Source organism: Vanessa atalanta, chromosome 29 (genome assembly GCF_905147765.1).
Source record: "Vanessa atalanta chromosome 29, ilVanAtal1.2, whole genome shotgun sequence".
Taxonomy (NCBI): Eukaryota; Metazoa; Arthropoda; class Insecta; order Lepidoptera; family Nymphalidae; genus Vanessa; species Vanessa atalanta.
In genome coordinates this window covers 2,203,587-2,228,853 of record NC_061899.1, presented here as the reverse complement: position 1 = coordinate 2,228,853, position 25,267 = coordinate 2,203,587, and the positions used below count along the sequence as shown (strand labels likewise).

Genomic DNA, 25,267 nt, shown 5'->3' with positions numbered 1-25,267 from the left:
ACGACTAGAGATGAGCGAGACGAATCACGTGCGACGATCCGGAGAAAACATTTGGATAACAAAGAACACAATGGTATTTTTCTTTGGGAGCTCGTTTCGTGGAATGAACTGTAGCAGTGTAAGGTTTTCAATAAATATGAATATATTCCCGTTATATCGTAAAACTCCGCAGCGTACACGTGCTACGGCAGCTGGCGCGAGGGCTCGCGCGGGTTCGTGGTGGCCGCCCCGCGGGCGCGCCCGCCCGCCACGCTGTGCCTCGTCTACACGCTGCGGAACGGTACGTGTAGCGGTGCCCGTGCCCTACTCCCCGTGCCTACTCCCCGTGCCTACTCCCCGTGCCTACTCCCCGCGAGGCTGACGTGTGGTTGCGTTGCAGAGACGGGCGGCGCGGTGTCGCTGTGGCTGAGCGCGCGGCGCGCGTGCGAGCGCGGGGCGCCGCGCCGGGACGCGTACGACCTCAGCGGGAACGGTCGGTGAACACCATCTCCCTGCGGACCTACCGCCACTCGCGTCGCTGCCCATGAGCTCACCATCGCTCACCATCAGTGCAGAGTATTCGTATTTGACCCTCGACCCTGCTCGAAGTCCTCCCGTCCTAATAGAACACTAAAAGTATATAATCTTCCCAGCACGAGCTACATTGTCGATAGTAGTATATTTTTTTCACTTTATGTAATGGCTCCTATCGAGTGAGACGATCGAATACAACACAAGTAACACAAACCTTACCCTAACGTCACATATTTATTTATTTATTTATTTATATACTCTTTATTGCACACCAATATAGACAAAAATAATAGGAGTACAACAAAAACAAAGAAAAGAAAAATGTACAATAGGCGGCCTTATCGCTAAAACAGCGATCTCTTCCAGGCAACCTTTGGTAGAGGAGAGAGATAGGATGGTAGGGGTGTACAAATTATTTAATACATAAAAAAAAAAAAAAATAGATACAATATATATATATGTATATATATATACACATATACACACACATATATGTATATATACGATACATAAATAAATATTCCATAAATATATAATTATATAACAATATAATATACATATACATTATAAATATATACATTTACATACTATAGATACTTACATAATAAATAAAATATTGAATTGCAGTATTTCTTCATGAAGCAAGATAGTGCTCTTTTATCATTTTTTTAAAAGAAGTAATAGTTGGTGCACGTCTTGCTTCTAGTGGAAGAGAGTTCCAAAGACGAATTGAATGGACTGTAAATGAGTCACTATAAAAAGATGTTGTATGGGGAGGTATTTTTAGCACCAAATTCTCTTCAGAACGAAGATTATGGCTATGTGAAGAACTGAGAAATTGAAAACGTTCTTTTAGATATGAAGGAGAGGACGGATTGAACAGAATACAGTACAGAAGTTGAAGGATGTGAGTATTCCTGCGAAGCCGGATTGGGAGCCACTTGAGCTTTTTACGAAATTCAGAAACGTGATCAAATTTACGAAGACCAAATATGAATCTGATGCAAAGATTTTGGAGACGCTCAAGTTTATTAAGTTGCTCCTCTTTTAGATCAAGATAACATGCGTCGGCATAATCGAGAATTGGTAGTAGGAGTGACTGTGCTAACATAATTTTGGTAGGGATGGGTAGAAAGTTGCGTAATCTTCGAAGGGAGCCAACGGCTGCAAAAATTTTTTTACTAGTCTCACTTATCTGTGGTTCCCAAGACAGGTGCTGGTCAAAGGTAATTCCCAAATTTCTAGCTGTAACACTGAACGGTATGTTAACACCGCTAAAGTGTACAGCCGGGAGATCCGAAAAAGATATACGTGAAATTAATTTTGAACTACCAATAATCAGCACCTGTGTTTTATTTGGGTTTACACGTAATCCAAATGCAGTAGACCACTTTGAAATATTTAATAAATCATTATTTACTAAATGTATAGTTTCAGGAAGGTTCGCAATTTTACTTTGTGAATAGATCTGAAGATCATCTGCATACAGGTGATAGAGAGAACATATATGAGAAGTGATGGTACTTATAAAGACCGAAAACAAGAGGGGAGACAACACGCCACCTTGTGGAACGCCAGCAGTTATAGGAGCCCATTCTGAGAAAGAATCTTGAACTCTTATCCGTTGCCGGCGCCCAAACAAGTAAGAATGAAACCAATCGATTACTTTAGGAGATATGTTAAGAGAACACAAAATAGCAAGAAGAATATCAAAGTCTACAGTGTTGAAAGCATTACTAAAATCTAATAATGTCAACACAGTAACCTGTTGATTATCCATTCCTAATCTAATGTCATCAGTTATTTTGATCAGAGCCGTAGTCGTACTATGACCAGGACCTTTCAGGAAAGCCAGATTGTAAAGGATTCAATAGGACATTTTTTGAAAGGTATTGGTTTAATTGATTGTGAATAAGGCGCTCAAGTACTTTAGACAGGAAAGGGAGAATGGATATAGGACGATAATCAGTGTAAGATGAAGGATTTGTTTTTTTGGGGAGGGGGATGACTTGTGCGTCTTTCCAGGATTCAGGGAATTCACAAAGGATAATGGATTGGTTTAAAATATGTGTGACTACAGGAATTATGATATCTAGGATTGGGAGGATCATCTTACGACTAATGCAATCCGAACCAACGGCATCAGAATTTATTGCTAAAATGTTCTTCTTAACATCACTATCAGTAAATTGACTAAAGGAAAAAGGAGAATTTTCAGGAGTTGATTTAGCAGAAATTTCTTTTAAAGTATTAGACTTCACAGCAGTGTCGAAAGTTTGAGAGGACGAAAAATGATTATTTAATTCATTTAAATTAATATTATGAGTATTAATGTTTTTGGATGTTTTTCCAACTCCTAAGGACTTGAGAAATTTCCAGACTCTAGCTGACTCCTCTTCCTCAGCTATAGATTTATGGATATGGCGTCGTTGATTATCCCTACATAGCCTGTTGCAGCGATTGCGAACCTTCAGATACTTGTCGCGATTTGTGTCAGTCGGATTACACCTATACTTGGCCTTGGCAACATTCTTTCTTTCTTGGAGCTTCTTTATTTCTGGGGTGAGCCAAGGTGCCGGAAGGTGTTTTAGCCGGACAGGACGAATTGGTGCATGTAAATCATACAGTTGAGTTATTAGAGAATTAAAAACTGTAACTTGCTCATTAACTGTATCAACATTCAAAATAACACTCCAATCAATGTTGGCAGCATCCTTCCGCAGACTATTCAAATCCATTCCACCAAAATTACGCTGCAGAAGAATTCTCGATTTTGCTTTGGGTGGTTTGATTTTATAGGAGAGGTAAAGAAGATCATGATATGAAAAAGCAAGGGCGGAGCACTGCCCATGCTTTTCAACATGATCAACGGAAGAGACCAAAATTAAGTCAAGAAGAGAAGGGATAGAGTTAGGGAAGGAATGAGTAGCAGATAGGGGTAGGATTTGTAAATCTGCACTATTCAGTACAGATTTCAACAGACTAGAGCGATGGTCATTTTTTAAAAGACATGTATTAAAATCTCCCATAAGAATGGTATGGGCATACAACGGTTTAAATCGCTCTAGAAGGATTTCAAATGATGAAAAGTAATCGACCGTGAGGTTAGGACTATAGTAAACACCTAATAACATCTTAATATGACCAAAGATAACCTCAATAAAAAGGTGTTCAGCCCCTTCAACGGACAGAGGTGTCGATTGACTTATAATTGAAAATGGAATGTGAGAACGGAGATAGATCGCCACTCCACCACCTGCCCGACCTACACGGTCGTTACGGATCAAATGAAATCCAGGAAGAGAGTAGGAAGTAGAAGGTAAGCAGGGTTTAAGCCAGGACTCAGATACGAGGATAGCATGTATTTTATTGCAATCGAATGATGATAACATATCAGGATAATGTGCAGGAATACTCTGAGCATTAATATGGATAACATTAAAATATTTCAGACAGTCTGTGAATAAAGAATTTATAGTTTCACCGAGCGAAGGGATACTATGAAAGCTGTCATTACTGCTCAATCCATCAGAAGAAAAAGAAAGAAAAGTTTCGTCCAAATCGTCATTGTTTCTAGACATTTTTAAATTAAATATTCAGCAAATAAAATAAGTAAAAATATAAAGATAAATATATAAAATATATATGTAAAATAATAATAATATATATTAATTTTATAATTACAAAATTTCTCCTTGAAAGGACGGGAGACCTAGGGAGGATACAAACAGTTGGATGTTACTTTTCATTTTATTTGTGTCTATTAACCGACTTCAAAAAAGAAGAAAGTTATCAATTCGATTGTGTCTTTTGTCCTATTTCTTGTTATCTCAGGACTCTGTCATTCATAAATAGATTATTATAATTTTATTTCTTAAATTGGTTCCATAAGAAAGCTTCGATGTCGGTAAAAATTGTATACACGATATTCCAGGCACGTGCGAGCAGAGCAGCAAATACAACAGCGCCGGAGTGCGAGCGGGACAGTCCGCCCGTTGGCTCGCAGCGCTCGGCGCGCTGTACGTCGCCGCCAGGTGATATGAACGCTGGACGGCCGACCGCTAGATTCGCTGCACTGTTTCAAGTTCATCGGGGTATTAAGACTGCTTTACAATTGATACCGATCGATAAATTAATACACGTTACGGTTTTCCTTTAAGAAATATTCAAAAACGACAATCGTCTTAGATATTCTTAGTGATTTTGTATTTTCTTTAATATTTCGTATCGTATTTTAGTAAATCTGCGATTTTGTAACTAAAGGTTTGATAGTTGAAAATAATGGAATCTACCTGATGTGTTGAATCGATTCGAACCGCCTCCCAAGTATCGTACAGCCAATTATATAACACGTACTCGACTTCAATACTTTTTCAAAGAATAGTTTACTTTTTCTTCAGTGAATTCTTTGTCAAATTGTGATTATAATATATTTATATTAAATATAAACTCGAAGTATATATACACACACACACACACACATAAACACATTATTCTAATTATATTAAATTACAAACAATGGAAAAACCACTTAAATTGTTACTATACTAAGTAATATGAAAAATGCGAAAGACTGTTTGTTTGTTATGCTTTCAAGACATAACTACTTAACCTATCACTATAAAATTTTGCATACAGGTCAGGGGAACTAGAGGATATAGATCACAACGCTTAAATAAACCCCCCACCACCCCCACACACACACACAAACACAAACATACACTCGGGTGGGAATCTAGGAGAATATAATTGGATGCAAGTATTTTGGAGGCGACGATTTTAATTGTTAATTTAATAGCTGTTCCAGAAAAGTTTTAATGATTTGTGAACGTGAATCTTAATACTTCTGAGATTCCGTACTGTTTTTTTTTTCGAGTAATTTGTGTTTTCTCTTAGATAATGTATGAGTATTTAATATTTATTAATTAATTATTATTATTAATTAATTATTCAATCGGGTAACCGTTTTTTCTGAGTAAAAAAATATATATTCAATAAATATTTTCAAAATTTTTACGTCTGGCAATATTTCGTTTTGAATGTCGAAACAAGCCGGTTCTAACTGGTTTGTCAATCAATTTGGTTATAACAAAGACGAAAGTTTCGTTTCAGACGAATTCATTATATTTGTTAACAGTTTCATTTGAAAAACCCAGTGTTATTTCGTTTTAATTTTTTAATGTTATTTTTCCAAACAACCAACGCCATCTATGTTTTTTTTTTTTAATTTTTCTACTCATTTAAAACGGTTACAATTGTAACGTGGGGTTGTATTCTATATTTAAATGTCCGAGGGGGAGTAAAGATAAACAAACTAAGATTCACATATTCCGTGCGATATGTTAATAGCTCGGCTATATTACGACAAAAAGTTATCGGTGAATATATTACAACACTATTCCGACAACAACTTCACTGAGATTGAGAACGCCATTTTATCACGAATCCACAATATTCAGAGGATAATCATAAGGTATTCAAACATAGATTATATAGATCTTGATCAGTGACGTCATCTCAATGTCAAGGTCAGTCGTTTGTTTATCTTCGCTCCCACTATGGGGAACCGGTGTACGAAGTTATGGTTTTAATAATCTAGAGAATTATGACTATTTTTTGAATGAAAATGCCGACAGCGAGCCCATATCCACGTATATTGTAACTTTTAGGTTAGTCGGGAACTAAACAGAGTTAAAAGGAAACGAAGAAACGTGATCATAATGTAAATATAAGATGATTTTAAGAAATGAAATAAATATGCATTTTTAATGTTTCGTATGTATTTTTTGAGATTAGGCATTATGTCCCGGAGGATTGGAAAAAAAAAATGAAATAAAAAATTTAATGGACAATTGTTACCATTTTGTACTTTTTGGGACTTAATATTTATAATGTATATTATTGATAGAAAAAAAAAAAACGCTTTTCCAGTATACATTTGTACGGTATGCTATACAGTTTAATGATAAGTCTAAATTATTAAATAGATAGACTAAAATGTAGGAGAATTGTGCTCAGCGTTATAAGTTTTAAACGTCCAGTTTATTTTTACTTTGCAAGCGTTGTTATCGAAGTGTGAACTAAACGAACAGGTGTTAATTAAATACATTATTCTAAGTGAAATATTCAATATATTTATTAAATGGATGAATACTTTTCTAGTTCACACGTTACTTGTCGTGTTTTCGTGTGATTATAAATCAGTACAATTAATACTATTAGAATGTTTTTTTTTAGATTTCTTTGACGTCGAAATATGAGAAATATATCTAAGGCCAATGAAGGGCTGTTTAATTTTGTGGCAGTTGGCAACCCCAAACGAGTGAGGTCCTGAAACTGTCTTTGAATGAGATCAGTTAGTGCGGCAGGGCCGATAAATTTGGTTTTATTTTGATAGTAACTAAAAATTTTATATTTATTATGCCCCAGTGTTGCCCAGTCAGTGTTAAAAAAATGTACACGTTACAAAAATCGCCCAAAACAGTCTTTGGTAGCAATTCGCAGGAATATCTACAGCCGTCAGTCAGAATATCCGCGACAAAACCTCGTTCATTTGACATATGTAGAGACCTCACTCGACTCTGGCGCCTCTCGCGGCGAATCACGCGATAGCCCTCATTGGTGATATTGTTTGACACTGACGTCGAATACTTTTCGCGCCATTTTTTTTCATTAGCTTTTTAAAAGACGCTTCACGCGAACGCTATACATAAAAAATCCTGACCAATAGTAGGTAAAATATAATTGCTCATAAAATAGTGTGAAATTTTATTTGTGATATAAAAATTACTTAAGGATAAAAAAAAATATGTAAATAATTACTAGACTCGAGTTCCTGACATTTTTCTTTTCCGACTTTTTTGTGATAATTTTTGAATATTCGAAAATAGTTTGTAAGTGAAGAATTGAATATGTCAATGCTTGCCTACACAGACCTATTAAAAAAAGAATATAAAACCTAGCCGAAAAAGATATTGTAAATAAATTTAGCCTATAATTTATATACCAATATTTTATAAGTGTAACGCATTTAAAAAAAATACAGGACGAAAGTATTAATTTAAAAAAAAAAAATAACCGAAGATAATAAATAGCGTTTAAATGAATTGTAAAGGAATTCGAACAGCCATTTTTAAATAAAGTGTTGAATGCACAGTACGATAAGATAACTTTCACAACGTAGTCGATAAGGAAGCTTACGTTATTTCATTTTTATTTATTATTAATAAATAAATAAAAAAAAAATATAAATAAGAATATATTTCACATTGTGAATAATTGCACTGAAGTTTTTATGTATTTAAAAAAAATATGTAATCTATGGGAATTGTAATTTGTATGATTTTCGGGCCCGTTTCGTTAGCTTAGTCCATTTTGTATAGCTGATAAGCATTTGTTGAATGTTCTGATGATTTCGCTTTCTGTTCTCGCAATCGGTCACGCCGTGGAATACGATTTGTAACTATTACCGTATAAGCCTATTATTATATTTTGATTACTGAAATATATTTAAAAATCATATTTTGTTTTATTTTACTAAACATCCCATCATTTAATGTTGTCATTGTTTTTGTCATTTGATTTACTATTTAAATACGAAAACATTTTTTTAATTAGATTTTCCATTCAACGCAACCCTATGAACGCTTTTTATTAACCCTCGTTAATTCGAGGTTAACCGCTGGGTACTGATTTCAGACACTACACAACGTGTAGGTTGTCTATAGGCTATATATTCGTTTTATTGAACAATCATACCACACACACACACAAAGGACAAATTATATGTAGTTATTAAAATATCCTATTTGCTTGAATATATTTGGAGAAGCTGGAAACCACGAGAAGTTTTTGGATTAGTGTTTTAAAATTTATTAAAGATAAATTTAACTTTTCATATTACCAACATATAAGGTGCACGTCAATTTCATAAATTGTCTCTCGCTAAACAATGTACTTTAACTTTTAAAATTTATTTTTAAAGTATGTCCTTGTAATAGGTGGGTGGGCCATTAGGCCGAATGATTAAGGTCAAATCAAATTACTCTTTATTGTACACCAGTAAACACACATAATTTAGTCACGTTTAAGAAAGATACACAAGAGGCGGCCTTATCGCTAAAACAGCGATCTCTTCCAGGCAACCTTAAGGGAGAGGAAAAGAAATAGATATAGAAAGAGGTAGGGGGGAAAAAGGCATATAAACATAATATATGACATAACATTACAGTCAAATAATAATATATTTAAATTAAAATAAGGTCAAACTTTTATATCGCAAGATGGCCTCTATACCATTGCGCTACTAAAGATATTGTACTTAACTAAATTATATCAAGCTATTGTTAGAGACTAGCCCAAGCCTCCAATACGGTGCTGCGTCATAGGATATCATAATTAATTATATCATTATTAATATCACATTATTATTATTACATATTATAAAACTTTAATACTGGCATGGAACACTATTTCTTATTTTAAAAATGATTGAGCAGTTATAAGGAAAACAATTGGATGATTGTGGGCATTGTAAAAATATAGAGAGAGATTGAAACATCATTGTACAACTTAATTTTATTTTGCCATCCCGAACTACTGAAATTACACTATATAAGATTTTAAATTAACATGGTTATTTTTATTACTAACAATATTTAAAACGGAATATTTTCCACCAAATAAAAATATAAAACATGGTAAATATCCCGTTTTAAATACTGTTATATCAAGCTACTCACACATTTAATACAAAATCAACATTCCCTGTGAATTAACATTTATATATCCCATCAAAAACATAAATGTAAAAATGAGAGCCAAGTTAAATATTATGATATATACCTTGGTTGTTGTCTTCAACGACACTTTTGTCGTCTAGCCAAGTCAGACCTTAGGCAACAATATATTATCCCAAGTTATAAGAAGAAATGATATTTTATGTAGTTATAAATAAATTTCAGAAAGGACTATTTAACTTGGCACAAATTTAGATCTCACTTCTTTTGTCGTTGAAGACAACAACCAAGGTATATATCATAATATTTAACTTGGCTCTCATTTTTACATTTATGTTTTTGATGGGATATCACTACTTTTTGTATATAAATTATTAGTAGGTACTTATTAATAACAAAATTAATACCAAATGGTTTTTGTTAAACTATTCTATTTTCCTACGTTTACGGGGTATAATTGTCTTTTTTATACGTTCTCATTTTTCTTGTAGGTACCTCTGAAATGTTCGAATGAATTGCACATTCAGTGTTCGGGTTTTTTTTACGCGTTTTTTTGTTTATACTTAATTTGGCTAAGTCGGGCGGTATAACGTGCGCAGACTGTTGTACTCTACAATACTACTCATACACTACTACAATACTCTCGTGTCTTGATTTAACTTGGACCTAAATTTATAAGACGTACTCCATCTAAGGTTTTAACTCTGGAGAGACCAACGTAAGCCTGCTTTTTACTTAATATAGAGGAGCCTATGTCGAATAGAGCACCGTCAAGGCGGAGGCCTTGTGATTTGTGTATAGTAGTAGAATATGCTAAGCAAATAGAGAATTGTTTCCTTTGAACATATATGTACATTACTTAATATCTGTAACTTGGTTTGGACTTCTAGTTCGCAAATTAAATTATGTTTAAATTGAATTGTTATTTTACATGCGCTATTGCTGTTGTCGACGTTCCCAATGTACCTTCTCTATTTTTCCATTGGACCCATTCACCAGTCCTTTGCTGACATCAGCAAGCTTGCTCGACACTGTTCTTCCAGGCGATAAGGATCCCCGTTTATAGCGTTTGAGTACAAACTTAAATCATTCCAGTTACGATATACATACTCTACTACAGTCTCACGAAACCTATTTTATTGTTGTATAATAGTATACTCAAACAAAAAATATGCAGTCGAATAGATTAGGCAGCTTCCATCGGAAGGCATTGAAATAATTCTTATGAGCGCGGTTGCCACTCGCTCAGACACGTCCGCGTTAAGGTTTAATCACAACGCTTCTATCCCGCTGCTTCGGCGTCACATCGCGCGCCGTGTACCGATATGCCTATTATTATTTTTTTTTTAAAGTATATATATATAGATTTTGCGCCATTGATGTGCGCTAAATGCTAGTTAATAACGTAATAAATACCAAAGTCGGCTGTACTAATAAGTAATAAAACGGAAATATTTGGATTTAAAAAACTTAAGGGTGGTATTCAACTTGTTATATATTCACGTGAAGACCTGAAAATCCACATTAAAACCGGCTGTCATAAGTTTTGATTGCTGGTTCTTACATAATTTTTTTTATTACAGTTATTACAGGAACTAAGTATATAAGTGTTCCTAATAGACCCAATAAAATGAAAAATTATAATAAAATGATAAAAAATTACCAGTTTCAGATTTTTTCCTTTATATTGGCCTAATTATCTACCTGCATGCCAAATTTCAACTTTCTAGGTCACCTGGAAGTAGGATATAGTTTTGATCTATAGGTCAGTCAGTGATAAAAATGACGATTTTTAGACGTTAATATCTAAACCATTCCAGATGCGTTTATGAAATTTGGAACACATATGTATCTCACGAGTCTCAATATATGAGCCAAATTTGACACATTTATGTCAAATAGTTTTTGAGTTATGAGGAGGTCAAAAGTGGCTCCAAATTCTGTTACTAGAACTAAAGTGGCGCCAGTTCTGTTACTAGAACTTGGCTGACACGCTACCGCGTGTCTAGATATAATCATTGGTTACGGTAATTGGGCGTTAGACATCTTCACTGAGTCAATTTTGTTAACTTCTCAATGTGTTAATTTAACTTTGTTAGGCGTTAAATTGCTTTGACTGCTTGTAACCGGATAATCTTTAAAAATAAAATGTTGACCTACATCATATACAGGATTTCTTCTCCTTCTGCAATAAAATTTGAACTAACAGAAACAAAAACGCAAAGATCAAGATCTTTTTTTTTTTATTGAACTTTAATCCTTAGCAATCTATTAGAATATTTTTTATTCACATTAAATGATTAAATAATATTTTAAACTATTGTGTAATTTACACATTATTAGAGTTATTAATCCTGACCCCCTCGTACAAGAACATAATCTAGAACAAAAATAAATTCATAACTTAACATCTCCCTTTTGAAAAAATGCGACAGGACCACAAAAGAAAAACACGAAAATATTTTTTTCATTTATTTATTTTTTTAATATTAACCAATAATCTCTTAAGCAAATACAGTATAGCGCAGCAGATCGTAATGTACAAGATCCGGTCTCGAACAGAACACCACATACATACAGATGTTAGTACATAATTATATATAGGTAAACACTCGCAGACCGATAAATAGCAGTTATTATATATATTACAAATTATTTCACGAACACTTCAAAATATATCAATGAGATTTATTGATGTTTACGAATTTATATATTTAATAAAACTATATTATATACAGGTACGTTTAAATAAATAATAAAAAAAAACTTTAAGCTTTAAATAGAAAAAGAATATCATGATTTGAAAAAATTAGCTAACTTTTTTTTTCGGCTAAAGTATATAAATTATAAACATCAATTTCAAGACCTGAAAACATTTTTGCCCTTAACAATTACCGAGTACAAAATTACACTCTTTTTAATTAAAATATATTTAAACCTTATAACATTCGAATCAAGGCAACCTTTACAAATGATAATTGCATTGTTTTGAATTTCTTAAAGCCATAAACAATACGGTCTACATTTTTGATAAAAAAAAACTTAACACCGTAACAATAAATATGCCAATAAAGATTATATATAACAAAGAAATATTTTTAAGCCAGACTATACGAGTAAATTAAACGAAAAATGTTGCTATAATAAAAAAAAAAACGAGAATCGTTCTATTTCATTCATCCATTCAATATCAACTTTTATTTATAATTTTAACATTTTCAAGCATTTTACATATTTTCTCTTAATACAAAAAGCATTTATGATATGTGATGAAAGTGTACATATTATGAATTTATCAAGACAATGAGAATGGTTTACAGTTTTCTTTTAAATAACTTAAAAGCAAAGATTTAAAATTTTGCCGCCAAAAAATATAATTGTTATAATATGGTAATATTACACTAATATTGTATAATTTAAAATCAGAATACGTTTATTTTTAAAATGAAAGCCTTATTTTATGAGAAAAAGTCTCAAATTCAGCGGCAAACACTTCTTTTAAATTCATAACAAAAAAAAATAACTAAGAAAATTTACATATTACAGTAAAAAATATACAATAATACGGATAATGTACTATCTAATGAAATCGTTATTAATTAAAAATATTAACATTAAAGTTATGGGCTATATCTGTGTAAAAATGCACTTGGAAAGAAAAAAATAATAAAGCAAAAAAATTTTTTTTTTAAATATTTCTGTGTGAAAACTTGCAAAGACACGACACATTCGTACAAATTCAAGCAAATATAGCCCAAAGACTGTACATAAAAAAATATTTTTTTTTTAACATGATTCTTACAGACAACCATTATTATTTTAATTAATGTGCGCATTCAATCATCCACGCGGTTACTAATTACATACAATTATCTATATATTATTTACATGGGAACATTTTGCGTTACATACAAAGTGTAATGTAATATGCGAAAATTAAAAAAAAAAAAAAAAAACAAAACAAATAATATTTTTGAAAGACCTAAATTTTATATCATCAGAATTTATTCCTTTACGTCGGGTAAATGCTACTGATTATTGACATTATCACGAATTCATCTCTATTAATAAATGCGAGATGTTTATACGTAATAATTTAATGAAATATTTCTAAGCCAAAATACATAGAACTCATACAAGACAATAGGCTTCCAACAATACTTCAGCATATAAAATTATTATATAAGTAACTTCGCTTCACAGTTAAAACCGCTTTAAATTTATGAAATTTAATGATTTATGATTAACTTAAATTTATTGTTCCTGTGACCAATACTAAAATTTCGCTTAAAAATTTTAGTAAGACAGAAGAAACACTGAAACGCTTTAACGCACAGTACATTACAAATTGTCGTGTTAAATAAGAATACAAAACAAAAACGCATCAACAACAAAAACATAGGCGATTAATAATAACCCTTACAGCGACAGACATAAGGTACTTAATAGCCTGTGTTCGTTCTATACAATTTCCATAAATTACACTAAATTGTATATCGTTAACCCGCACAGTTAATTTAATCCTCGACGACCTTAAAACAAATAGTTGACTATTATTATTACATTCAAATGACTATATCATTGAAACTGTGTATACAATTGAAAAACTATGTGATTTGGACATTGACTTGACTAGATCTAATTGGCTCAGACGACTAGTTGATATTTCAAATTTCGAACGTGTCGAAATAAACGCATGCATATCCAATTTGACTTTTATATATATACAAAATACTTTCACTACCGCTCCGAACGTTCAACAGCAAAGTCGTTTATGACTCAAAATTTAAAAAATAACATTTCCACTGGATACATATTTAAACTGCGTTCAGCACATCACAATTAGTTTAATATCGAAAACGCAATCCATAGACGATTTTGGATTTCATTTAAAAAGGAGGACTAATTTGTAACTTTTTTTTTTTGATATATTTCTTTAATGTGGCAATACTCGTGTACGTCGGTTGCACTCGTTTTTCAGCTAAAGTGCAAACTATTCACTTACAAACTATTACATAAGCTAACTTAACGGCAGTAGGACGCGGGTTATTCTTAAATACATTGATAAATTGCAAAAATACTGCATTAATTTGAGGCCCCTAATTAAAATAGCGTAAATCAGTTCATGCTTTTTAAATACTTTTTTTTTTTTAATATATGGCCGGTTTCAGTATGTATTTCTTTCCAAACACATAAATATAAGCTTACTTATATACTGGTATTATATAAAAAACATTTTACTAAATGCGTCGTTTTTTGTGTTAAAGGTTTTCCCGTTTGTAAATGAATCGAAGATATACAGGATGTTCTTTTATTTGGAATCGAGTCACTTTTTTTATTGTTTGTGAGCTAAATACTTGGTTTTATGCTAAAGCTATTTCATTAAAGGATGGATATATCTGTTTATTGAAATAGGACGAATTGTGGCAGTTATTAGGAAACTTTTTTTTTTGTAAAGAAATTTAATTATCAGTTATGCGTTATTATGATAATAATGATGATTTCATTATTTGAATTTCTTTGCTAAGGTGCGGAAATTATTTCATATATTTTTTAAAATTATTTTTCTATTTATTTAGTAACCATTTCAGCTACTGTTTATAAAATATTGAATTTTTTATTGAATCGATCTCTATTAAGAAAAAATCTATCGAAGATTTTTTAAAGTAAGTTACACTGATTCAGCACCCTTGGACAACCTTCAACACTACAAAGACGCTTTAACCCCTCAAAATCCAAAATCTCACGCGATGGATGTAGTGGGGGGATCCCGGGAGAAGTCCCGGCGGGACTCCCTGAGCGAGTTATTTCTCCGGAGCTCGTCTTTGATCGAACTCTCCCGGGATTCGAGTCCTCGGCGGGGGGAGGAAGTCGCGTCCCGGCACTCGGACGACGACCGCTTCGTATGAGTACCTGTCCCGAGAAGATAAATGAGATCAGACAATATTTCACTGATCGAGGGAAGTCGATGTACATCGTGCGTGCTCTCACCGGGCAGGTCCCTGCCGCAGCTCATGATCTCGTGGTCGAGGGAGGCGGAGGCTGGGTCTGCGGCGCGCCGGCCGCGCACGCCTTGCTGCAATCCCAAGACTGATTGTATGCGTATTGTGTTGTCCACTTGCGATTACACCGTGACTAATGCTTTTATACTTTTATACTCCCAATATCCCGATTATAAATTATTTAAAGCACCTTTTATATATAGATAAAATGAACTGGGTTTTTGTCCTATTATTATATTGAATTTATTTCAACAGATAGAATCAATAAGACCATTAACCACATTTATTTTAATATAACTAAAAAAAAAATGTCTATTAATCATTACTTAAAAATCGTCAAACTTAACGCTGGAATACAAGTTTTTTTTTTTTTTTGTTAACAGTAGAATCATAAATTCACTGATCAAAACCGATGGTGGATATTTGGCTCAATTCAATTACCAGCAGATTAAAAAAGGAATAAGTTTTTACTACATAAAATGTATGTAGAGCTTGTATGTATTATAGAGGCTTACAATAGAAATAAATATTGGATTTAACTACTAAAGCGTTCTGTTTTGCTGACCCTATATTAGTTCGAAGGTCAGAAACGAAATATCTATAGGCTAGTTACTTCCTTAAGCTCAGTTACCAACTAAGCTAGCATTATTATATATAAGCATATAAACTTGACCAGCTATATATGAGAAAATATTTAAACAAATGTAATAATCATTAGTATTTAATAAAAAAATGGGATTTGGACCAGAGACTATTGTTCAAGGAAGAATATATTCAAAGATACTTTTTATCAAGTTATTACTTACTTTATATCCACTGGAACCGCTGGTTACAGACGAACTGGAACCTAAAGCGTGGCTACCGTTCTGGAACATAAACGAAGCCAGCTTAAAAACTCTTCTTAATTAACCTATTTATAAGTACAGTATCATCATAATGATCTAAAATAATGTTTGTGTTACAGTAAAGGTTTTATTAAGAATCTGTGTATTCATTTTGAAATCTAAATGAATACACAAATTTAAACGTCGGAATTTGAAAGCTCGGAAGTGGGTACTTGGCTGTTTAAAATATTGACCGTATCGGAATTGTCGGCAATTGTTGGACGATAACTTCAATAATAATACTCAGGCAACTGCCTTTTGCATAAAGACTTCTTTGATGATTGACCCTAATGCCCGTCTCGAAAGAAAAATTTATGATTATTTTTTTATCCACCTGTGTTTTGCTAGTAGTTCATTATGAGAATGCTGACCTGATCTAATTGGTCGATGGAAGTGTGGCTCGTCGGACTCTTGACGGCGTCGAACACCGACGAGTCGCTGTCGTGGTCGGACTGCTGGTGCGGCGTCTCGGGACTGTCCGGAATCTCCGCGGCTGCTGGGAGATTGGTCGACATTGTAATTGTATGCGCCGACAATGTGTATAGCGCACGAGACGACGGTTGAGGGTTGTTGGTTTCATGTTTTGTGTATGTGTGATTATATATTGTGTGAGTACATGTGTGTTACTATGCGACACAGCCACGCGTCTCAAACTGTATGGCGGGAGGGGCGCGGGTCGGGCGGGTGCGTGTGGTGCGTGTGTGTGCGTGCGGGGCGCGGGTACGTTACCGTGCGGCGCCAGCGCGCGGCGGGAGGGGCGCGGGTCGGGCGGGTGCGTGTGGTGCGTGTGTGTGCGTGCGGGGCGCGGGTACGTTACCGTGCGGCGCCAGCGCGCGGCGGGAGGGGCGCGGGTCGGGCGGGTGCGTGTGGTGCGTGTGTGTGCGTGCGGGGCGCGGGTACGTTACCGTGCGGCGCCAGCGCGCGGCGGGAGGGGCGCGGGTCGGGCGGGTGCGTGTGGTGCGTGTGTGTGCGTGCGGGGCGCGGGTACGTTACCGTGCGGCGCCAGCGCGCGGCGGGAGGGGCGCGGGTCGGGCGGGTGCGTGTGGTGCGTGTGTGTGCGTGCGGGGCGCGGGTACGTTACCGTGCGGCGCCAGCGCGCGGCGGGAGGGGCGCGGGTCGGGCGGGTGCGGCGGCGCGAGTCTGGCGGCGCCGGGCGCGCGACACACGGCCGCCTGCACGACCTCGCACACGCGCCGGAAGCGACGGATGTTGCCTACAAAACAGAAACTTGTGTTTAATGTTGTACATATTACGCGTGACGGGTTAGGATGATATATAATTAGACAGACTGTAACACCAACTAGTGGATAGTTATTTCGGACTAGATAATATGATGTCGCCCTGACCGAATTCATCAGCCAAATCATTCCCAAAGGGGTTCAGTCAACTGTGCAGAACATATATTAAAGTGCATAAGTATGTACACAAACGCAAGTGCACTCCCTATAATATATATATATATATATTCCCTTTCTCATAATCTGACACGACGGAAAGAGATTAGATTGACAAACAACGCCGTTAGTGTACACGTTACCCTTTTTACTGTCAGTAGATTTTTTCGACAGAAAGAATCAATATTTTCTTCTCGGCCCGACCTGGGTTTAGGCATACTTAGCCACGAGACCAAGGAGACGTTCAATTATTTGAAATACTTTGACAACAGACAAACAGACAGTGGAATATGTACAAGACTTATCGATGTATAAAAGTTATGTTTCAATGTAATTCAACATAAGCCTGGTCATTTCATATGGTCATATTTTTAACGACCCTAAATTATTTGAGAAAATGATCCAACTTGCTATGTAACGTATGACTTCTGTTCGCTGAAAGTTTTATGAAACGAAGTTGATATTCATTTAATTTCACTGTCATTAATATTCTTTTAAAACTAATTTATACGTATTTTCTGCACGAATATCAACACTTAACAACAATCGTAAGAGACCTTCTGTAATAATTGTGGATCCCATCAATTCTTTGTCCATTTCTTTTTCTCACTTATATAAATGACTTGCCATTTCGGGTAGGTGATAAACAAGAAATGGTAGGTTTGCTGATAACATTCGTTTATATGTTTTAATTAGTCAGTATGTATAGTACGATAACATTGTTTACATACGTTAAATACGAAAGGAGGTTTTTTTAGAGGTGGAGAGCTATTAATCGAAAATACACAAATGAAATGATTTCGATAAAAATTAAATTGATGTTATTGCATTAGTATTTGAATATGGTTTAGGTCATGTGACCGCCGTGGTTGGCACTTGCATCGTATAATCAAGGTTCTATTTACTGATTGAACACTTCATAATACTTTTTTCCTGATCCGTCAATTTTTCAGAAATAATAACTAACTAATGATAATTTTCTATGTCTCTTCACTTAAACGCTATTAAGTCGAAACCCTATCAAATTTATTACCTTCTTTACGGTTCGAAAATCTCCAACATTTGTTTTAAAAATCTTAACTTGTAGTAATAATAAAAACAAATCAAATCAATCTAAATTGTCTTATACATATATAGAGCCAATTAAACGATAGCGCTATCCAGAAAAATATTTATCCAAACAATATTTTAATATATTTAACATTTAAAAACTCACCAGACAGCAACGTAAATGTTATTGCATATAAATACTCCTTTCCATTTTCACCGGGAGCTTTGGTTATTGTTGATATATCGACCTGGAAAGTATACGGATCATGTTTACAAAGATTATCTTACACATCTATCTTTATTTAAACTTCTATTCATGATTAGTGACACTTGAAGACTGCGTCTATTTCGTTTTCATTTAACTTTATGCCACTATGAAGGAAGACGTATGGAAACCTTCCTGTATCGGATGAAATTCTGCCACTTGCTATCCACTAAACCTGCATCGGAGCTTCATAATGAAATAAGCTAAGATTTTCTTTTTTTATGTAATAGATAGGCAGTCCGGCAAATGGACCACCTGATGTTAAGTGGTCACCACCGCCTGGAGGCATTGGCTCTGTCAGAAATATTAACCATTCCTTACATCGTCAATGCGCCACCGACATTGGGAACTAAAATGTTATGTCCCTTGTGCCTAGTTACACTGGCTCTCTCACTCTTCAAATCGGAACGCAACAATACCAAGTATTGCTGTTCGACGACAGAATACCTGATGAGTGGGCGGTATCCACCCAGACGGGCTTGCACAAAGCAAATTTAAAGAGGGGGACAGTAACACCTCAGAACAGTCACACTATTGTGCAAAGACCTCCTCTTCAATTAAGGAGATAGTTTGAATCTAATCTCACAAATCAGCCCTCGAGCACCATAATTCCAACACATTCTTATAACGTCAAAAAACAAACCAAAAGTATAAACAATCTTACCTGAAATCGCACGTGCCTCTGGAACATCGCCGGAGCGTTCGAGCCGCGCTTGTATTCAACTCGAAACGACATCGGACTGAGCACGCTGTGCGAGAGCTCCGCTATCTGAAATGCATCATAGACAAGCGAATCAAACATCTAATTTTTTACTTTTTTTTCTTATTTTGTTAACAGTACACGATGAACAGATTCTGTAAAAATCTAGTTTAAAACTCAAAATTAACATTGTATACATTGATTTTCTAATAACTTTGCTTTACTACAGTGGACCCTGGTCCGATAAACGTTTTTCAGGGCAGTGTCGGACTATCGAAATTGTCGGAGAGTAAGACCCCCAATAGTACGGAATTTTTCACAAAAGAGTATATTGTAATCCGACAAATTACAAATCCAATGATAAGATTCTTTATGTTATACTATGTAAAGTATAAAGATGTGATAGCTATCACATGTAGTCAAATTCCAAGATATTACAGATTTAAAACGCAGAGACATAGCGGTTTGTATTGTCTAACGACTGAAAACCTGTGAACATTCTAAAACCTTCTGTAGTATATTTATTGGCAGCATTGCACCCGTGCCAAGCCGGGGCGGGTCGCTAGTTAATATATAAACTTAACAGACGTTCAAATTTTTTTTTAAATCATACTTCATTAAGAAAATAAATCAATTATGTCAATTCAAGGTCAAATTTGTTGATTTATTTCCACTCCTAACCAAAGATATTTTTAGTTCTAGTTTAGACAACATACTTACACTTAAAAAAGCGTGTATCAAATCCGCCTTGACGGTTGCCAAGGGTTTCCCTTTGACAAGAGCCGTGAATGTTTCCTCTTTATCGGCTGACAGCAACAGGGAGCCGAACCAGGAGCGTTTGGTTAGCTCGGGGGACGATTCCGGCGTGAGGTGCACTTCTTCGGACGATGCTGGAATTTGATGTTGTTTCGTTTAGCATTTATTATAAAGTATATTGGGAACACTGGTCTAGTGGCTAGATATAAGTACATCCCGAGGTATTGGGTTCAATATCCAGGTCGGCCCGATAAAGTTATTGAGTTTTTCCGTCGAAAAATTCTCAATTGGAAGTTGGAAGTATGTACACTCTTGTGCTTCGGAGTTATTAGTAGCATCCTGGAACCTGATAGAAGTTACCCTACCGTGCCTCGGACAGCCGTTAGTATGCGACTGATCTCTCTCTAGTCTGTACATATTGCCGTCTCAATGGATAATGAACATGCTCTTTTAATAAGCACAGTTTTAAGTAATTTTGTTGACGTTTAGTATTCGATTGTAAAAGATAGTCCATTCGACTCACTCTGCATTTTCCTCCGGTGGAACCTCGGCGAGCCCAGGAACGAGTTCTTGATGGTGGCCAGCCGGGCGCGCCAGGGCGCCGCCGCCGCCCCGCCCGCCGCCGACGCTGCGCACACCAGACTGTTCTGAGCTGGGTCCTGGACCACAGTTTGTGGCCTGTGGCCCACGACACAGCTCTATGGTACAGCGACATACGCTGCACGTCACAGTGCGTACTGCACGGTACTATACATTACGGTACTAAAGATAATGTTCTGTACTCCACGGTACTGTGCTCTACAACATATAATATGTCTTCGGTTCTTCGTCATAAAAGGTCATATTCTACTAAGTTTGAAAAAGTACTTCAAAATGTTGATTATCCATGGCTAATAAAGAGCCACAACAAATATATTTCGGCAAAATAAACACGTTTCCTTGCCATAAAATTAAATTTTAAACCTTTTTTAAGTCCCGCAAAAACGCTGTCAGTCATTATGATGACGTAATATTGATAAAAAATAAAAATGTTGTGTACGACTGACACTAATTCAGCTATAGATATTTGGTGTTTTTTGGGGAAAATAATGAATCACAATCGCTATTGTTGGTGTATAATGTCCAAATAGCTATATATTAGTTATACTATGTATGTATATGTATGTACGCAAAAACATAAATGATTTTCCCAGAAATTGTGACGTACATTCTATTAACACTAGGAACAAGAATAAACTTGTTACTCCAAGTACCCGATTACACAGGGTTAGTAACTCTTTTTTGGGACAATGTATACGTTTTTACAACAGGATCCCAGAAAACGTTCAAAATTATTCAATTATAAAATTCAAAAGAGTAGTTAAAGAGCGTTTGTGTGCTAAAGGATATTACAACACTAATGACTTTTTAGTTGACTGCACACCTTGGGAATGAAATGATCGCCTCCAGGCTGTTTCAAACAACTAAAATATACTTATCATTGTACCTACATGGAAAATGGTTAAAAAAAAAATGAAAAAAAATATATCCCGCTGAGTTTCTTTCGCCGGTTCTTCTCAGGTCCGAGGTGCTAAATTCCGAACCGGTGGTAGATTTTTGACAATCAATAAGCAAGTGCAAACACTTCTATATTGAATAAAGATTTTTGACTTTGACTTTGACTTTGATACTAGCATTAAAACTCTAGAAAAGTTGTTTATCAAAGTACCGGATACTGAAAGGACAGTTTTTGCCTATATGACGTCACACCATGGCGGCTCGTGTTTTAGGACACGTGATATACAGACTATAAATTTGTTTTATTAATATAATAAAATAATAATGCGCTTTTACGACTGAAAATCAAAATATTTAAGTATATTATATATTTTAAATTTTTTCAAATTTCATAAATTTAATTTATCACTACCGAAAGTTATCATTGCGTAGTATGGTATTGTATTATGAGATATTACGTGGAATATAGTTTTGGTAAAGATATAATTTATCAATTAAGACAGACGCAAGAAAAACGTCACACCAAATATGACCAAGATCATGGAGGAAATGAATAATATTCATTACATGACGGTGACCCTTGGCAGTGACCACGTACCATCAGCTTTCTGGCATAGACAGAAATAAAAATTCTCACATGGTATAGTGCCCAAATTAGGGAATAGAGACGTCTGAACTGGAGCCTGGGTCGCCCCGGGCCCTGGGAGTGATGACCTCTCTCGAACTGTAAAAAACAATTTATATTATATGTAAACATATTTTTATACATTTATTACACTCCCCCCCCCCCCCCATTGGTCGTGGAAGTGATGCTATATAATACTCGATTATTTGTCTTGCTCAATAAATGGGCTATCTGACAGAACAGCTTATTTCAAAACAGATATATCATGTTCGTAAAAAATCGATATCAAATGTCGACGAAATTGCTATCGGAACTTTGGAATTTAAATTAAAGTAGATATGAAGAGTTAAGTGAAATAGTCTTGTAGTACACGTAAAGATACTTGTTGGGTCTGGGTAGGTACCACAATCATAAATATTCTACCGCAAAGCAGTAGTTAGTACTACTGAGGTCCGGTTCGAAATGAGCCAGTGTAACTAGACCCACAAGGGACGTGACATTTCAGTTCCCAAGGTCGGTGGCGCCCTGGATATCCTCGTATCGTATCGGTGACAACTTATCATCAGGCGGCACATTTGCCCATCCACCTACCGAGGCCATAAAATATATATTATTGTATATATATAGACTAATCGTAGTTGATTAGCAAATCACATGGAATATGTAAAAACTAATGTTTCTTTATAATTAATCCCTTTTCGATTGGAATCAATTACATTACATTAGCAACTTGTAAATTTCCCACTGCTGGGCTAAGGCCTCCTCTCCCTTCGAGGAGAAGGTTTGGAGCATATTCCAACACGCTGCTCCAATGAGGTGGAATACACATGTGGCAGGATTTCGTTGAAATTAGACACATGCAGGTTTCCTCACGATGTTTTCCTTCACCGCCGAGCACAAATTAAGCACATGCACGCGTTCTAACCACTGGGCCATCTCGGCTGTCTCAATCAATCAACTGCTTCATAACACAAATATGAAATAACCTCTATGTGATTGCGAGGGGCTGTGAGGCCGGACGGCCACAGACGACCCCATCATTGGCGATTCATTAATTATTATTACTGCTTCACCTGGCTCTCCACCTGTGGTTAAAGAACATAATATTAAAAAAAAAAATGCTGAAACATTTCTATACTAATACCGCTTAGAGGTTCACGTGTGCGGCGTCTCTACTACTCAAAATGTTTATTTAAAATCTCTTATATCGGTTAAGTAGAAAAGTTATGATTTCCAAACAAACAAAATCACGATCACATTTATAATATTAGTTCTTGAGGTGCTTAAGTGTATGCCTTAACACAAATGCACACTGTATTCCCTCAGTCCGATCCTATGGAAGGCGTCAAATTTAAATATATATATATATATATATATCGGAGCGTGGTTACTTTGGTTGTTGATTTGGATAATTAATGAATCCAGTAGTTGGCAATAATGTTTGATGGCTGATTTACTTTTAAGAGCGCGTCACCCCGAATGGAGTTGTAAGTGTCATGACAACGTTATGTTTTGACAGGCGATTCGAAGGCGATAGTTGCTTGCAAACCCATTTGCTTTTAATAGAGATGAATTATTGTAATCCTTTGATATTATTGTGGTGTACGATTATTGAATCAATGAATACAATGATTAGACGATATTAAATACGTTTTATTTTGTGAATATCTCCATTGCACGCCCACATAGCCTTCCAAATGTCGGATGAATCCCCGAACCCAACTGTTCGGCGTTCTGCTCCTCCGACATATATATAATATTATATTTATAAATGTATGTATATTTTAAATTTAAACTTACTAATATTTAGACTAATAGTTGGTCCGGTGGAGTTCGCCCTCTGATGGTGATGTTCACGAACAGACGGCGACGCTGAAAATAAAATAAATAAATAAATAAATATTGGACAACATCACATACATTACTCTGATCCCAATGTAGTAAGTAACTAAAGAAATCAGAAGTAACGACGGTACCACAAACACCAAGACCCAAGACAACGTAGAAAACTAATGAACTTTTTCTACTTCGACTCGGCCGGGAATCAAACCCGGGACCTCGGAGTGGCGTACACATGAAAACCGGTGTACACACTACTCGACCAAGGAGGTCGTCGTGGTCAAATAAAACAGAATAACAAAATTATATTAAATCAAATGCATATAAAATTCATAGATTTTATATATGAGGTTAAGCGCTACAGCGACATATAGCGGCAAGTTTCGATGAATGACATATTTAATATACAAACATATATATAAAATTGACCAAACAGTTTTAAAGTCTCAAACAAAACAAGATCCACTCATTTATATTTATAAAATATATTTATTTATCATTTTTTAAAGTGATTCTTTTTTTAAATTTCTTTTAAAACTTTGAGTCATATATAAGAACAATAGTTTAAGGGGGGTTGATCGTCAGGTGTTAGGTAAAAAGGGGCCTAAGTCCATCCTCGTGGTATAAACTTTCTTCACACCAAATTTCATCAAATTCCGTTCAGTTGTTTAGCCGTGAAAGAGACAAACAGACAGACAGAGTTAACGTCTACTTGGTTACCCACTCATCAGATATTCAACCGCCAAACAGCAGTACTCAGTATTGTTGTGTTCCGGTTTGAAGGGTGAGTGAGCCAGTGTAACTACAGGCACAATGGACGTAACATCTTAGTTCCCACGGTGGTGGCACAATGGTGATGTAAGGAAAGGTTAATATTTCTTACAACGCCATTGTCTATGGGCGGTGGTGACCACTTACCATCAGGATATCATAATAAAAAGTTATTCTCGCTTTTATAATATTAGTATAGATTATTAATAGTTTTATTTGTAATTTTATTTAAA

The 25,267-nt window shown here is 35.3% G+C and overlaps 2 protein-coding genes across 3 annotated transcripts in view; one reads left to right on the top strand and one right to left on the bottom strand.

Moving 5' to 3' along the window:
• The window catches only part of LOC125075111, a 273,886-nt gene extending 269,025 nt beyond the window's left edge, over positions 1 to 4,861 (top strand). For both annotated transcript variants that reach the window (XM_047686728.1, XM_047686729.1), the window contains exons 14-16: positions 173 to 280; positions 380 to 472; positions 4,448 to 4,861. In XM_047686728.1, coding sequence (XP_047542684.1) covers positions 173 to 280; positions 380 to 472; positions 4,448 to 4,551 — 305 coding nt within the window. In that variant the 3' untranslated portion in view covers positions 4,552 to 4,861. The remainder of the gene's footprint in view (positions 1 to 172; positions 281 to 379; positions 473 to 4,447) is intronic.
• A 10,016-nt stretch (positions 4,862 to 14,877) lies between these two features.
• The window catches only part of LOC125075046 (serine/threonine-protein kinase BRSK2), a 40,726-nt gene continuing 30,336 nt past the window's right edge, over positions 14,878 to 25,267 (bottom strand). Inside the window, exons 13-24 of the mRNA XM_047686600.1 lie at positions 24,225 to 24,296; positions 23,411 to 23,509; positions 22,437 to 22,523; positions 20,826 to 20,930; positions 20,267 to 20,436; positions 19,511 to 19,615; positions 18,748 to 18,829; positions 17,219 to 17,350; positions 16,509 to 16,630; positions 16,060 to 16,119; positions 15,243 to 15,327; positions 14,878 to 15,164 (exon numbers count right to left, since the gene is read on the bottom strand). Coding sequence (XP_047542556.1) covers positions 14,995 to 15,164; positions 15,243 to 15,327; positions 16,060 to 16,119; positions 16,509 to 16,630; positions 17,219 to 17,350; positions 18,748 to 18,829; positions 19,511 to 19,615; positions 20,267 to 20,436; positions 20,826 to 20,930; positions 22,437 to 22,523; positions 23,411 to 23,509; positions 24,225 to 24,296 — 1,289 coding nt within the window. The 3' untranslated portion in view covers positions 14,878 to 14,994. The remainder of the gene's footprint in view (positions 15,165 to 15,242; positions 15,328 to 16,059; positions 16,120 to 16,508; positions 16,631 to 17,218; positions 17,351 to 18,747; positions 18,830 to 19,510; positions 19,616 to 20,266; positions 20,437 to 20,825; positions 20,931 to 22,436; positions 22,524 to 23,410; positions 23,510 to 24,224; positions 24,297 to 25,267) is intronic.